Source organism: Drosophila innubila, chromosome X, assembly GCF_004354385.1.
Source record: "Drosophila innubila isolate TH190305 chromosome X, UK_Dinn_1.0, whole genome shotgun sequence".
Classification (NCBI taxonomy): Eukaryota; Metazoa; Arthropoda; class Insecta; order Diptera; family Drosophilidae; genus Drosophila; species Drosophila innubila.
Window position 1 is genome coordinate 25,560,505 of NC_047626.1, and position 13,454 is coordinate 25,573,958.

General features: G+C 37.8%; 1 protein-coding gene across 1 annotated transcript in view; it reads left to right on the forward strand.

The window, feature by feature from the left end:
* The first annotated feature begins 900 nt into the window (after positions 1-900).
* LOC117788820 (homeobox protein unc-4) overlaps positions 901-13,454 on the forward strand; it is a 33,818-nt gene continuing 21,264 nt past the window's right edge. Inside the window, exon 1 of the mRNA XM_034627699.1 lies at positions 901-1,069. Coding sequence (XP_034483590.1) covers positions 901-1,069 — 169 coding nt within the window. The remainder of the gene's footprint in view (positions 1,070-13,454) is intronic.

Below are 13,454 nucleotides of genomic sequence, written 5' to 3' on the forward strand. Positions count from 1 at the left end.
TTATTAAGCAAATACACACACACACACACACATATTTAAAGTCGTCGTCGTTTGTTGTCAACGTCGTCTGCGGTCGCTTTGCCATTTTCATTTAGACGTCAACTTTGAAGCGTCGTCGCGCCTCTTCTCACACTCTTCGCTCTCGCTCACTCGCTTACTCGCTCAGTGTCTGGCTGCTTTGCTTCGTTCGCGCTCTCGCTCTCGCTCACGCTCTCTTCAATTGCTCAGTTTGCTTGCTCGCTCTTCGCGTAAATCAGCGCACGGAGCTTTGAGTGTAATTTTAATTCGAATCAATTTGTTTGTCGCCGCCGCGGCCGCCGCACAGTGGGTCGCCATCGTTGGCAACGCCGGTTGCCACAGTATCGAATTCTAGCAGCAAGTCGTGCTCTCGGGTCTCGAGCCTCGAGTCTCCAAAGTGTCTGCCACATCCTAGTCTTCTCCGTTTGCTTTTGCTTCATTCTTGTTATCAGTTTTCTTGTTGCTCATGTGTTTTTGGCTAATCGGCTGACGCAACAGTTGCGCCCCCAAACAGTTAACAGTCAACGGTCCCGCTTTCCGCTTTCCGCCTTCCAGCCACCCCCTCCAATGGATCAACTGCTCAAGCAGCTGGCGGCAGCTGCGCAGGCGCACACACAGACACAGACTCCACTGATGGGCCACGTGGGGCACATTTTGGCCGGGCTAACGGGTCCGGGCCAAGCTCATACGCCAACGCATTCGCATGCAGCATCCGCGTTGCAACTTTATGCGGCCGCTGCCGGATGGGCACCGTTTCTGCGCCTAAATGCGATTAACAGCTCCAATTTCAATTCCAATTATCGCCCTGGCGCCTGCGGCTCCTCCTCCTCCTCCCCCGCATCCTCCACTTCCACCTCCGCCTCCGCCCACATGCTGCGTCACATGGCGCTGCTGCAGCGCGTCAATGCAGCGGCAGCGTCGAAGCTGCAGAAGGTCAAAGGGCATAAGGAGGATCATGACGAGGAGGAGGAAGTGGAAGTGGAAGTCGAGCTGGAGGTGGAGGCATTGCAACACACAACTCGTAACATGTTGCAGGCTGAGGACAATGAAGGTAAGCTTATTAAATATGATTCACAATTAATGCAATTATGTACATGATGAGTTAATTTTTATTACCCACTGTAGTAAAAATTAACTCATCTCCTTTTTTACAAAATTTCCCAGAATTTTAAAATAAATAAAATGAAAAAAGTAACATAATTTTCTTACTTCTCCCTAAAATTTAAATTTACAAAGAGATTGCCTAAAAGATAATAGATCTATTCTTGAACTATCATTAAATGTATAGCTTTTTAAATTCGGTTGTCAAATTCACGAGAAAATATAAAAGAATTAAAAGCTTTAATCTGAAGAACAATTTAGAAAAACTATAGACTCTAAAGATTAAAAAAAAAGTCTAGAAGATTTTTTGTAAGTGGAAAAAAATTTGGTTTGTTAGGGATAGAAAAATAAGTGAAATTTTGTTGCCTAGCTTTGTTCTAAAAAGAGAACAATAAAAAAACAAAATAGCTCAATATAATCAAATATTTCTCATTGCTTAAAATAGAGAAAACATGTTGATGGTTAGACAACTAATATCTTTTATTAATTTTACCAAAGTGTATTTAATTAATATTTGAGACTCATTCTTTTAAGCCAACAAAGTAAAAAAAAAATGGCTGCTGTACAATGTCAAATTTGGTACAAAGCAGTCAGCATGCGTAAACATAAAACAACAAAATAAAATGTTCACTCTTTTAAGTGTTTGTTGCTTAAAGTTCCCTTTCATTGGATTAAGAGATTAATTAATGAATTGGCAAGTAAATAACTCATTAGTAAATACAAATTAAATGCGTATTGCACAATTCATGAACTGATAATGTGAATGTGAAACTGGAATGCGTTCACTAATTGAATTATCTGTCAGTTCACTGACTTTAAACAACACTCAAAAGTCAATTGCCTGATTGCAGCAACAACAACCAATGAGAAGCAAGCTTACAACACACACACACACACACACACACACACAGACATGTAAAGAGCACAATTTGTGCAGACTCATTAATTTATAGCAAACATTTTGGCAGCGCCGTCGACTGCGACGCGACGCTTAAAGAGCACAACAGTAGCAAAGGCAAAATCAAAAGCAAAAACAAAAACAAAAACAGAATCAAGTTTTGTAGGCGCCCCGGCGCGCACTTTATTCAATTTACCAATAAAATTTCAATCGCATTGCTCTTTTTAATCAATTCGCTGCGACACGCACACCAACAACCACCACAACCACCACAACCACCACAACAACAACAACCACAACATGGCAGACATGCATAATTTGTGTGTTGTTATGTTTTTTGATCAATTTTTAATCAACAACAAACACAAATTTCGCTTGATGCTGGCGCTGACGCTGCTGCGACGCCTGCAGCGGCCATTTGTGACATTTGTTGTTGTTGTTGTTACTACTGATATTGCGGCTCTCTTTCAATGCGTTTGTGTGTGCTCTCAGCTATTTGCCATTACAGTTGTTATTGTCGTTCTCGTTCTCGTCCCCGTTGTTGTTGTTGCTGTTTTTGAATATGCGCGTAATTAAATTTAGCAAAGTATTTTGTGCGTTTTATTTGGCCTACTGCAAATAATTTAGACATAAAACTGTTGTTGCCAAAAACCAGAGTGGCAGGGAGAGAGTTAGAATGTGCAATATGTATATATTTTCTATATTCAAGAAAATCGCCATTAAATAAGTTCCGCCTTACAATTGAGAAATATTTTTTTTATACTAAGAAATATTTTTCTTTAAAATAGAAAGCATCACACTTAAAATAAATGTTTTAGGGTAAAAAATATTAAATTTTTCTAAAATTTAGGAAAATTGCCTTTTATCGACTGCTCAAAAGTCTTTCTGTATTTAAAAATAATAAAAAAATAAATAAAATGCACAATAAAATTAAAAAATGAAAACGACAAAATAACATAAAGAAATAGATTTGAAATTAGTTTTTACTTTAATGCAAATAAAAAATTTATTAAAAATAAAACCAATGTCTAAATATTAAAATTTTAGCGTACTTTTTTTTATCAGTGTTTAGAAATATTTTCTATTATTAAGGGCGAATTAGTCCTATAATAAGGGGGCATCACCTTAAAATGTAGTAACTTTTTTAATTTTAGAAAATAATCTCTTAATTTCACACACCAGTTTAAGTTGTACGGACAACAGATTCGCTGGTTAAATTTGCTTTGTACAGAACTGTAAATAAATTTTATCACTTAAAAAAAAAAACAAAAAATAGAAAAAAATTTCTAAAATTGACGCCCAGTCGCCTTTGGCGTGTTTGTTTCAGGGCGTTTTTCTATATTTTAGTGTAAAAATCGACTGTTTAAGGGCGATTTTTGTGGCAAGATTTTTATAACTGTATGAGATACAGTTGAAAAGAGAACATTTAGCTGCAAGGTGTTTTCAACCAGTGCTGCCAGGTTTGAAGCACGCAAGTTAGCTAGATCTGCAGTAAAAATATGCTAAAAATAAGCTAAAAATAAAAAAAAAATGCTGCAAAATAAGCTAAGTCTAAATGACCAATAATACACTAAATTACTTGTTTTCAAATATTTATATTTATTTTAAATATGCCTTTATATAATTAATTTCATCCTCATCTTCCTGCAATGTATAATTGTCATTGGTTTTCAAAGTTTTTTTTTTTCTAAATTTATTTTATGCGTCTGATTAACAGAACCAAATGCCAAAACGTGCTTTTTATTGTAAAAATGAACAAGCTCCGATTTTTGTGTGTCCGTAAAGCATTTTAGACTCATTAAATATTTCATTTTGATGCAATACACGTATATTATTAAAACTAAAGTAAGCTAAATGAAAAATAAAATATGCTAGATTTCAGGCATTCAGGTATTCGCTAAATTTTTAAGCTTTTCCATTTAAAAAAAATGCTAGAACTAGCCTAAAATATGCTAAACTGGCAACACAGTTTTCAACACTTGATTTTTTTTGCATTTATGCTGTTTCTTTAAGAAATTGAGAGGATTTTATAAGCGCGAAGTTAAGTGAGAGAGATGAGAGGTACATATGTATTTAAATAAAGAACAGCAGCTGAAGCTGCTAATGAAATGCTGAGCATAGAATGTCAACGACAGGTGTAGAAACACAAAACAGGAAGAGTAAATGATCTGTCGCTCTCTTTGTGGTGCTGCTGTTCCGTTGCTGGTCCTGTTATTAAGAGTATGTGACGGCCATTAGGCAACGCCCCCGCAAAGTCAGCGAACTACAACAAATTCGGCTAAACGGGCAAGTGGCCCAAATTGTGAAAAACTTCTCTTCGTCTTGCATCTTTTCTCCACCTCCACCTTCGCCTCCTTTTTCACCGACTCCGTCTCCGTCTCCTGACTTCAACTTCTGCTCTGACGACGGGAAATTAGCTGCCATTAGTCATTTTTATTGTTTTCGGTCGCGGACCCCAACGCCAGCAACAACAACAACGACAACAACAACATCGGCAATAACAGCAAGTAGCAGCAACAACAATAGATGAGGAAAATTGGGCAACAAACAATTTGTATTAACAATTTTTCCATTTGGCCGAAGGTCCGAAGTGAAATGTCTTAATTATTTTGGGAGCTAATCGCCTCCTGCCTTTGCAACAACCACAACAACCACAACAAACCGACAAGCAACAAGCAACAACCAACAATCGACAATAGACAACCCGACAGCGCAACAAACATACAATTTTCGTTTACGACATTTTAATTAAGTTTTTCGTTTCATTTTCCCTGTGACTTTGGCCTTTCCCTCATTTCTTCTCTTCGCGTTCACTCTGCTTGGCACTCGTTTTGTGGAAATTGAGCAAATTAATAAGAACGCCATTGGCACGCCCCGAAAACGCTTCGGTTCGAGTTCAAAATCGAGCCAGAGTTGCCCTTGCCCTTGCCTATACCCAAAACAAAACCTATTCTCTTGCCTCATTCCTCCTTCTTGTTCCCGTTCTTATTCCCGCTCTCATTCCCATTCCCACTCCCATTCCCGCTGCTGGCTGCTGCTGATCATCATCAGTGATCATCAGTGATGAATGAATTGAGCTGATCTCCTACTGCTCATTAGCCTCGGCCGACCGCGAGCGCGTCTGGTAATTGCCATAATTTCTATGGAGCTACCTAGACCATAGATTAATTGTGTGTAGTGATGTAAACTGAACTGAGCTGAGCTGAAGTGGAGCTGGAGCTGGAATGGAATGGTATTGAATGGGAGGCAAGTAACTCAATTGGATTGATGCTTCAAGAACGTTAAAGCCACATGATATAAGATATACGATACGCAATACACCGAAGCCTAAATACGCTTACAGATTGTGTAGATCTTTCCTAGAAGAGATCATTCATTATACCCCTCTCTCTCGAGAGAGAGTGCTTTCTGCTCTGCCCCACAATCTTAAACGCTTACCAGACTTGACTTCGTAACTTTATTTAGGAGAGAATTTTCGGCTTCCTAATTTGTACTTCACTTTACTAACACTTTACCACTTCTCTATGTTAGGATATTCGTCAACGTTTTACGCTTGCTTTGCATTTTGATATCTGAATTTAACTGAAGAAAACTTAATTTCAAGAATCTTTAGGTCGGAACATGTTTAATTCAAGGTTTGATGATTTTTTATAAATGGTTTTTGTTTTGCACCATATTCTTAAACGTTTTATAGTCTGCATTTTAATTTATCGCTAGAAAACTCGTAATCCTCTAAGACTATCTTTGAAAAAAAATGAACAGAAATAAGATAAATCATTTTTTTGAAAGGAATTTGGGCCTCTGAATACAAAAATGAGCTCAGAAACTGTGTAGAAGGTTTTTGTTTCCTGTAAGGGTACAAAATGTAAAAAAATTTCAAAATGATTTTTAGATTATAAAATGCTTGATTTTAATATTTCATAAATATGCCATATAATTTAATTAGTTAGTATTTAAACTTACCTTTAACGAAAAAAAATAATAAGATCAATTTGATCGGCTATATTTTAAGTTTTATTTACCATATGGCGTGTGCAAGTCAAAAAAAGTACCGCTCAAAGCTTCTGAGAGATTTTAAACACTGGCAAATGACTAGCTGTATTGAAAAACAACAATCAAAAAGCACATTTTTTTCTAAAAATGAATTACTTCTTTAGTTATTGTAATTAAAAGGATTAAACAAGACACTTAGAGGCAATAGGAACAAGATCCCTTTATAATTTGATTGCTCTTTCATTAATCTACCTCAACGTGATTAAGTTGTTGAGTAACTCGGATTTGTAGGGTAACAAGACATACCCAAAAACAAGACTGGAAGCACGCGGAGCCATCAACATCAACGACTAATGCGCATTTCTGGGTCTGGGTCTGGGCCTGGGTTTGGGTCTGCGTTTGGTCCGATTTCCACTGATTTTCCCCTAATTAATAAACCGCTGAGCATCAGACGTCATTCGTCTCGTTGGCTAATTGGTCCGATCGTCGGTTCAGCCGACGAGACGCTCCAAATGAGCTTTTGACGAGCGTTTTGCCTCGGGAAATGATAATTATTTAAGTGACTCTCATTTAGCTCGGCAACTCTGCCAAAAAATAACTGAAAACTGAATGAAAAACATTAAAAGACAGCTGCAAAGTGGAAGGCCCCACTTGCCCTCAAATCATTTTGCATAATTTACGAGGGCGACAACCCTGGTCGAGGTCCATAAATTTGCATTGGACGTTAGCCAACATTGAGTCTCTCAACTGCCCAACAAAAGGAAATGCATTTAGTTTATTTTTTTTTTTTTGGCAGAGCAGCCCTTAACTCAAACTCCTGCCCTGCCCCCTTGTAGCACTCACCCCTTTTCTGGGACTAATTCCCCCGAAGAGCTGGGCGTGTGGAGCTATTCATCTAATAAAAATCAAAAGGCGTTTTGTTCGCTAAACTTAAATTGAAAACACTTCAGCGCAACAACAACAAAAGCGACAACAACAACAAAGGGATAAACACTTCAAGGGGCGGATTTAGCTTAGGTAAAATACAGGCCCAAATACGAGTAAGTGCAAGCGCCCAACTCTCTCTTACTTACCCCCCGCTCTCTTGGTCTGTCTCTCTTGTGCTATCTACGAGTATATCTCTGCTGCCGCTCTCTCTCTCTCTCTCTCTCTCTTTCTCTTCCTCTCTGCCGTTTAGCACAAAGATGGCGGCTCTAGATAATGAAATTTGCCAAAATAAAAAACAACAACAAGAACAACAAGCGGCCTTTCAGCGTGGCATTTGTTGAGGTGGGGTGGGGTGAGCGGAGGAGTAGGTGGGGGGTATCAGGTGGCGCTAGGGATGGAACTCAACGCTAGCCTTTTGTATTTCTCGTTTCATGTCTCTTCTCGTCTCGTGTTGTTGTTGTTTTTTGTTGTTGGCCATTTACAGTTACAGTTTTGAGGCGTAATTTTTTTCTTAAACAGCCACGCCCATTGCCTCCCCCCACCGCTTTTTACTCCTCACTTAGCTGTCTTTCCAGCCAGCGTTGTTAACAAATGGCCAATAAGTTGGCAGCTAAATTGGCCAGGCCATTTGAGATTAGCCGTTTAGAAGTGCCATTAAGCAGAAGGATTGCAAATGAATTCACTGAATTTCCCACCCATTTTCCTTGCTTTCCCACTTTTTTCTTTGCTTTACTTGTTTCGTCCTTGTCAGTTTTTCCTGTTTGTTTTCTGGCTTCTTTTTTTCATAATTTGCTTGGTGAGTGCACAGAAGTGGAAACTTGAATCTGAAGTGGCATTTTGGGGGGGAGGAGGAGGGAAGAACGGGTTGCCAGCCCTAATGTCAAACAGATTGCCATTATACTTTTTCTACTTTATAAACTTAACCCTAAACTTCAAATGCATAAATACTAAAATACAATTTTGAAAATGCATAAATATTTAATCTATGGTAAATATTAATATTTGTAAAATCTATATGTGTATATCGTTTATCTATTAATTATTTCATTAGAGTTTTAGGCTGACTTATACATATGTAGAATACATACATAAACTATAAGACAGTTTGGATAACTCTATATATTCTTTCATAGTTAGGAACTGTAATGTTATTAGTTATTAACTATTATCCATATATAATGGAAAGATTGAAAATTTATTATGGAACTAATAGTGTTTAGAAATTAAATATTACTTATAAATTGCTCATTTCCTGTGGAGTATTACTTTTGTATATCATAATGCATCACAAGAGTTTTGTTGAAAGGTTGTTAAATAAACCATCTAGAATCAGAAGTCATTTTTACCTTTTACCCGTTTTTCTCCCTTTTCGTGAAAACACAAAAATGTTGCAGATGTACATTTATCATAAAAAATCGGATTTTTCTAAAAGTCAGTATGGGAGGGGGATGAAGACAATTTCAAAAAAAAAACAAAAAATTTCTCAAATTCTACTTTAGTTATACTAACAAATATCTAAAATTTTAAGTGTTTATCTTAACAAGAAGTTTTTTTTTTAATTTAATTTTTTGTATTGGTCAAAGAGGGAGGGGGTGAAGATAAGATCCATGTAAAAAACAAAAAAAAATATCAAAGTCCACTTAAGTCAAACTAATGTTTGTGCCAAGTATCAAGCTTCTAGCTTTATATTTAGTTTTTTTTAAATATATTACATTTTTCTTAATATTAAAATGAAGGCGTGGTAAATTTGATGTCTCTAGTTTTTCATTTAGAGTTTTTACCAAAATATCGGGCTTTTTTCACATAGTAATATGTGAATACCATGCCCCAATTGGGGACTCAGGCCATATAAAGTAATAATGATATATGAGATACATGAGAAGTCTACTGTTATTAACTTAGTATCTGCACATTAGTCAATCACATATAAAGGCATCTGTATTGTCATTTTCTCAACACTTAAAGCGAGTTTAATACAATCCCAACCCCCACCCTATTCCCTCCTTACTACTTCCTACTGCCGTCTTTCCTCGCCCTTTGTTACATGTACAAATAAGGAGAACAAATACCCGATAGAAAAGCCGCAGACACGTAGAGTTGAGCGTTTTACCACAAAACCGCCTTCCCCGCCGCCCTCTTCACCAAAATAGCTCCCTGTCCTCTGCTGCCCTGTTCCAAATGCTATGTCGTCCTCCTTGGTTGGATAGAAGAACCGCACACGTTTCGATTTTATGTTATCTCCATGGGACTTACCAAGTGATACGCCCCGGTCCTGGCCCCGGTCCCGGCTCAGTCCACCCACAGCCTCTGCACGGGCAACGACATGAAAATTATGTAAAACTTAAGTAAAAGATGAGCTCGTCAAGAATTATGACACCCAAGGGACGAAGATGTGTGTAAAGCGCAACAGTGAATAAAACAAGCAACAACAACAATAACACCCTGTATACACAGGGCTCACTATAGTACTTGTCGTTGCTGTACAAACAACCCTGAAAAAAAATGGACAAGTCATATATGTTGGCAAATAGCGAGCGAGAGACAACAACGAATACGAAATGCCCTTTTAAATTTCAAATAGCTGAAGTAACAAGCAGCGAGTTAAGAAAACTGTGGCGAGTGACGAGTAGCGAGTGAAAAGTAGCAGGTGACGAATACCGAGCAGCGAGTAACAAGTGACGACGAGTAGCGATTGATGAGAAGCCAAAAGTAAAAAAAGTAGCGTGCAACGAGTTACTACTAACGTTTAACAAATAGCGAGTGACAAATACTGATTTATAAGTAGCGAGTGATAGGTAGCGATTGACGAGTAGCGAGTAATACATAGAAAGTGACGAGTAAGGCGCAGCGTGTAACGAGTAGCGGTAAAGGATCAAAGCTTGACGATCAACGCTTGTCAATCAACGAGTAGCAAAGATAATTTTTTATATATATATATTAATTTCGGACTGAATTCCTAGAGGAAAAGCTATTTTAGTTGAATTTGCTAATAATGGGAATAGAGTCAAGTGTTTTTCGAGAGCCGAAAGTCCCCAAGCCCAGCTAACTCATCATAAAACTCGATAGCAAATGTGAGTATGCAAGTAGATACCCTGTTAAAAAAATATATCACTCAACTAACTGCTCAAGTAATTTCTGTTTATATAACCGATCGGACAGTCGTAGCTAATTTTCCATTCTTTCTGTATATATTGCTGTTCACGTTTTGCATCCTTCGTGCTGCTTTCGTCACTAGCGCAGTAATAAATTTTAATTGGCTTTAATTTGTGCATACAATTTATATGGGCTTTATAGATTCAGAGTTGTTTCTCTCGTTTAATTTAAAATCATCTTAATTTGTTAAAACACACTTTAGCTAATTTATGACTACAGGGTATGAAAAGCAGAAATCAAATCTAAACTAAAACTACATCATGAGGCATTTAAGTGGTATCCCTCCACACACACACACACACACACACACACACACACTTACTCACACACACCACCCAAGCATATCCTATATTATATCCACACACCCACGAAGCTTGTTTGGCGCTCGTAAATGCCTCATGTGCGTTTATATTGAAACAGATTGCTCCACTAGCCTGCCCCCGCCCCTACATTTTCCTCTCATTCTCCACCCTGCCACAAGTTGTCATATACTCACTGATTGTTGTTGTTCTTGTTGTTGTTGTTGTTGCTCGTTCGTTGTCTCTCATGTTTCGCTTGTTGTGTGTTGTCCTTTGTGAAATTGTTGCGGTTTGCAATTTGCTGCAAATGACACTTGTTGTGAGTCCCCGCTGTCTCTGCTCTTTCATTCTCTCTCTCTTCCTCTCGCTTTCTTCCTCTTGCTCTCTTTGCCTGTCTCACTCTCACTTTCTGTCTCGCTCTGTTGCAAGCTGGCCGCCATGTTGGTCTCCTCATGGTGCGTGCGAAGGCGACGCATCGACTGCGATGCGCATCAACCACCACCAAGCGGAGCCGAAGCAGGACGAACACCACACACGCCCCACAGCAATTGCCTATGCCTCCCTCTCCCTCTATCCCCCCTCTTCCTCTTTCTCTTCCCCTCCCTCTCTCCACTTCGTTGTCTGCCCCATCAAAATGCCGCACGACACTTCGGGGCTAATACAATTTATACACTTGGCTTGGCGTCGTTTCGGTTTTGGCTCAGTGCCATGCCTGGCCAGAGGGGGCAGGGGGCAGGGATGGAGTAAGAGGCAGGCAGCGGAAGGGGCAGAGACTCCTTTGCGGCGGCAGAAAGGACATGCTGCGGGGTGAGGCGGTCGCGATTGTCAGCCAGTTTTACGGTTGGATCAATGTTTATGCCGTTACACACGCACACACACACGCACACACACACACACACACACACAGACAATCACGGCAAGGCATTTATCCTTGTTACATATACACACACTGGAAAAAAAAGACCAACTTCTAAAATCAAGAACATTCATTTTGAATATGTTGTTCTTAAAAAAGGAACATTTTAAGATTATACTACTAATACCACAAATATTAATCTAAACAAGTGGGAAAGGCTATAATCGAGTTCCTGACCTTAGAATACCCGTTACTTATTTCAATATATATAAAAGTACTTTAAAGAAAAAACTTGTATTACTTTAAAAACATTAATTCGCAATTACTGCCTTTCTTTTTTTACGATCTTTCTGCGATTCAATGCGATAATTGATAATAATAATAGATAACGTTAATGACCACAAAAAACGTATTATCTTAAAAACTGTTTAAATTTGAAACAAACGACCTGCATGGGGTCTATAGAAATCTGTGTGCCAAATTTGGTTATTCTATCTCTTTTAGTCACTGAGATCCTTTTGTTCATACAGAAGGACAGACGGACATGGCTATATCGACTAAGCTGTTGATGCTGATCAAGTATATATATACTTTATGTGTTCGGAGATGCCTCCTTCTCCCTGTTACATACATTCCAACGAACACAATATACCCTTTACTTATTTTTTAAGTAACGGGTATAAAAATCAAAGTTCTTTATGCAAGAATAAAAATCTTAAGTTGTTAGGAAAGTTTGATTATATCATATTCAAGACTGTAAACCACATTTTGGTAAATTTTCGGTTCGGCGGTTCGAACTATAGAGCAAGACTAAGGTTTGGTTCGCGAAACGGCTTATGTACCCCCTGAACCCAAGGTTTGGGTTCGAACGTCGGTTCAATTTAATGAATAAAAATATTTTTATTGCTTGAACCGTTTCTTGACTTTTTCAACCAAATAAATTTTTAATTAAAAAAAGTTATGATTTTGATAACAATCTAAATTTATTTAAAGATTTTAATATGACTTATCTTGATCCGAAGTCTCAAATAATATATAAAAAATAATATAAAATAATAATATTAGAAAAGAATAAAAATATTGTAATTATTTTATTTTTCGAAACGAACCTTTTATTAAGGAAAGTGGATTGGTTCAGGTTCGGGTTCGCTGGGTAAATAATTTCAAGGGTTCGGTTCATAATCCGGATCACGCTTCACTTAACATTTAACAATAACATGTATAAAATGACCAAGTCAGAATAAAATGTATATAAAGCAAAATAATAATAAGAAAAAATTATAAATATAAAAATTATTTTTTTTTTCATTGACTTTAAGTTTAAGAACATAAAATAAGAGCTTGGTCTTATTTCAAATGTTTTTAAAAACTAATTGTGTTTTCTTAATATTTCTTATATTGAGAGCAAACTTCTTAGTTTTGAGAGCAAAATCGTGATTTTAGAACATTTGTTTTTATCAGTGCACTCGCATACATACATTCTGTGCAACAACAACAACAACTCAACAACAACAACAGTGCCATACAAAAAGCTTTCTCATTGTTGGCTTTTGGCGACGTTTGTAAATTGGAAAATTTTTGCTTTTACGCTTTGTGTGTGTGTGAGTATATGTTGTTGCTGTTGTTGTAGCTACATATTTCTTGTATCCAACGCTTGGCGTTCCGCTCGTTGGGTTCTACCCCCGCCCCATTTCGTCTTCAGCGTTGTCGTTGTATCTAATAAACCTTAAATGAAGGCAATATTGTGGGGTTGTTTTGGGTTAATATTGAAACGATAAAATTGAATTGAGCCGTATGCCCCAGCAACAACAACAAAAGCAGCAGCAACAACAACAACAACAACACAGACGTCCCTGAAAGTTTTGTCGAGCTTTGTTTTTGCTTAACTTTTGTTGAATTTTTGTGAGTTGTAATGACACTTTTAGCTGACTTTGTAGCCATTTTGCTAGCTGTCTCTCTTCCGCACTCTCCTTCTCTCTGTCTCTGTCTACACTCACATATTTATTTGTGTGTGTGTGTTTGCACTCATTTCCGTTTCCGTTGCCATTGAAAATGTTTTTGCAGCGTGTGGTTTTTAATCAATTTTTCAAACATTTCTGACATTTACTTTTCTTTCATAAATGTGTGTGGTGTGACTGTGTGTGTGTGTGTGTGTGTGAGTGTGTATCGGAGTGGATGGGTGTATGAGTGTGTGTCCTTGTGCATTTCT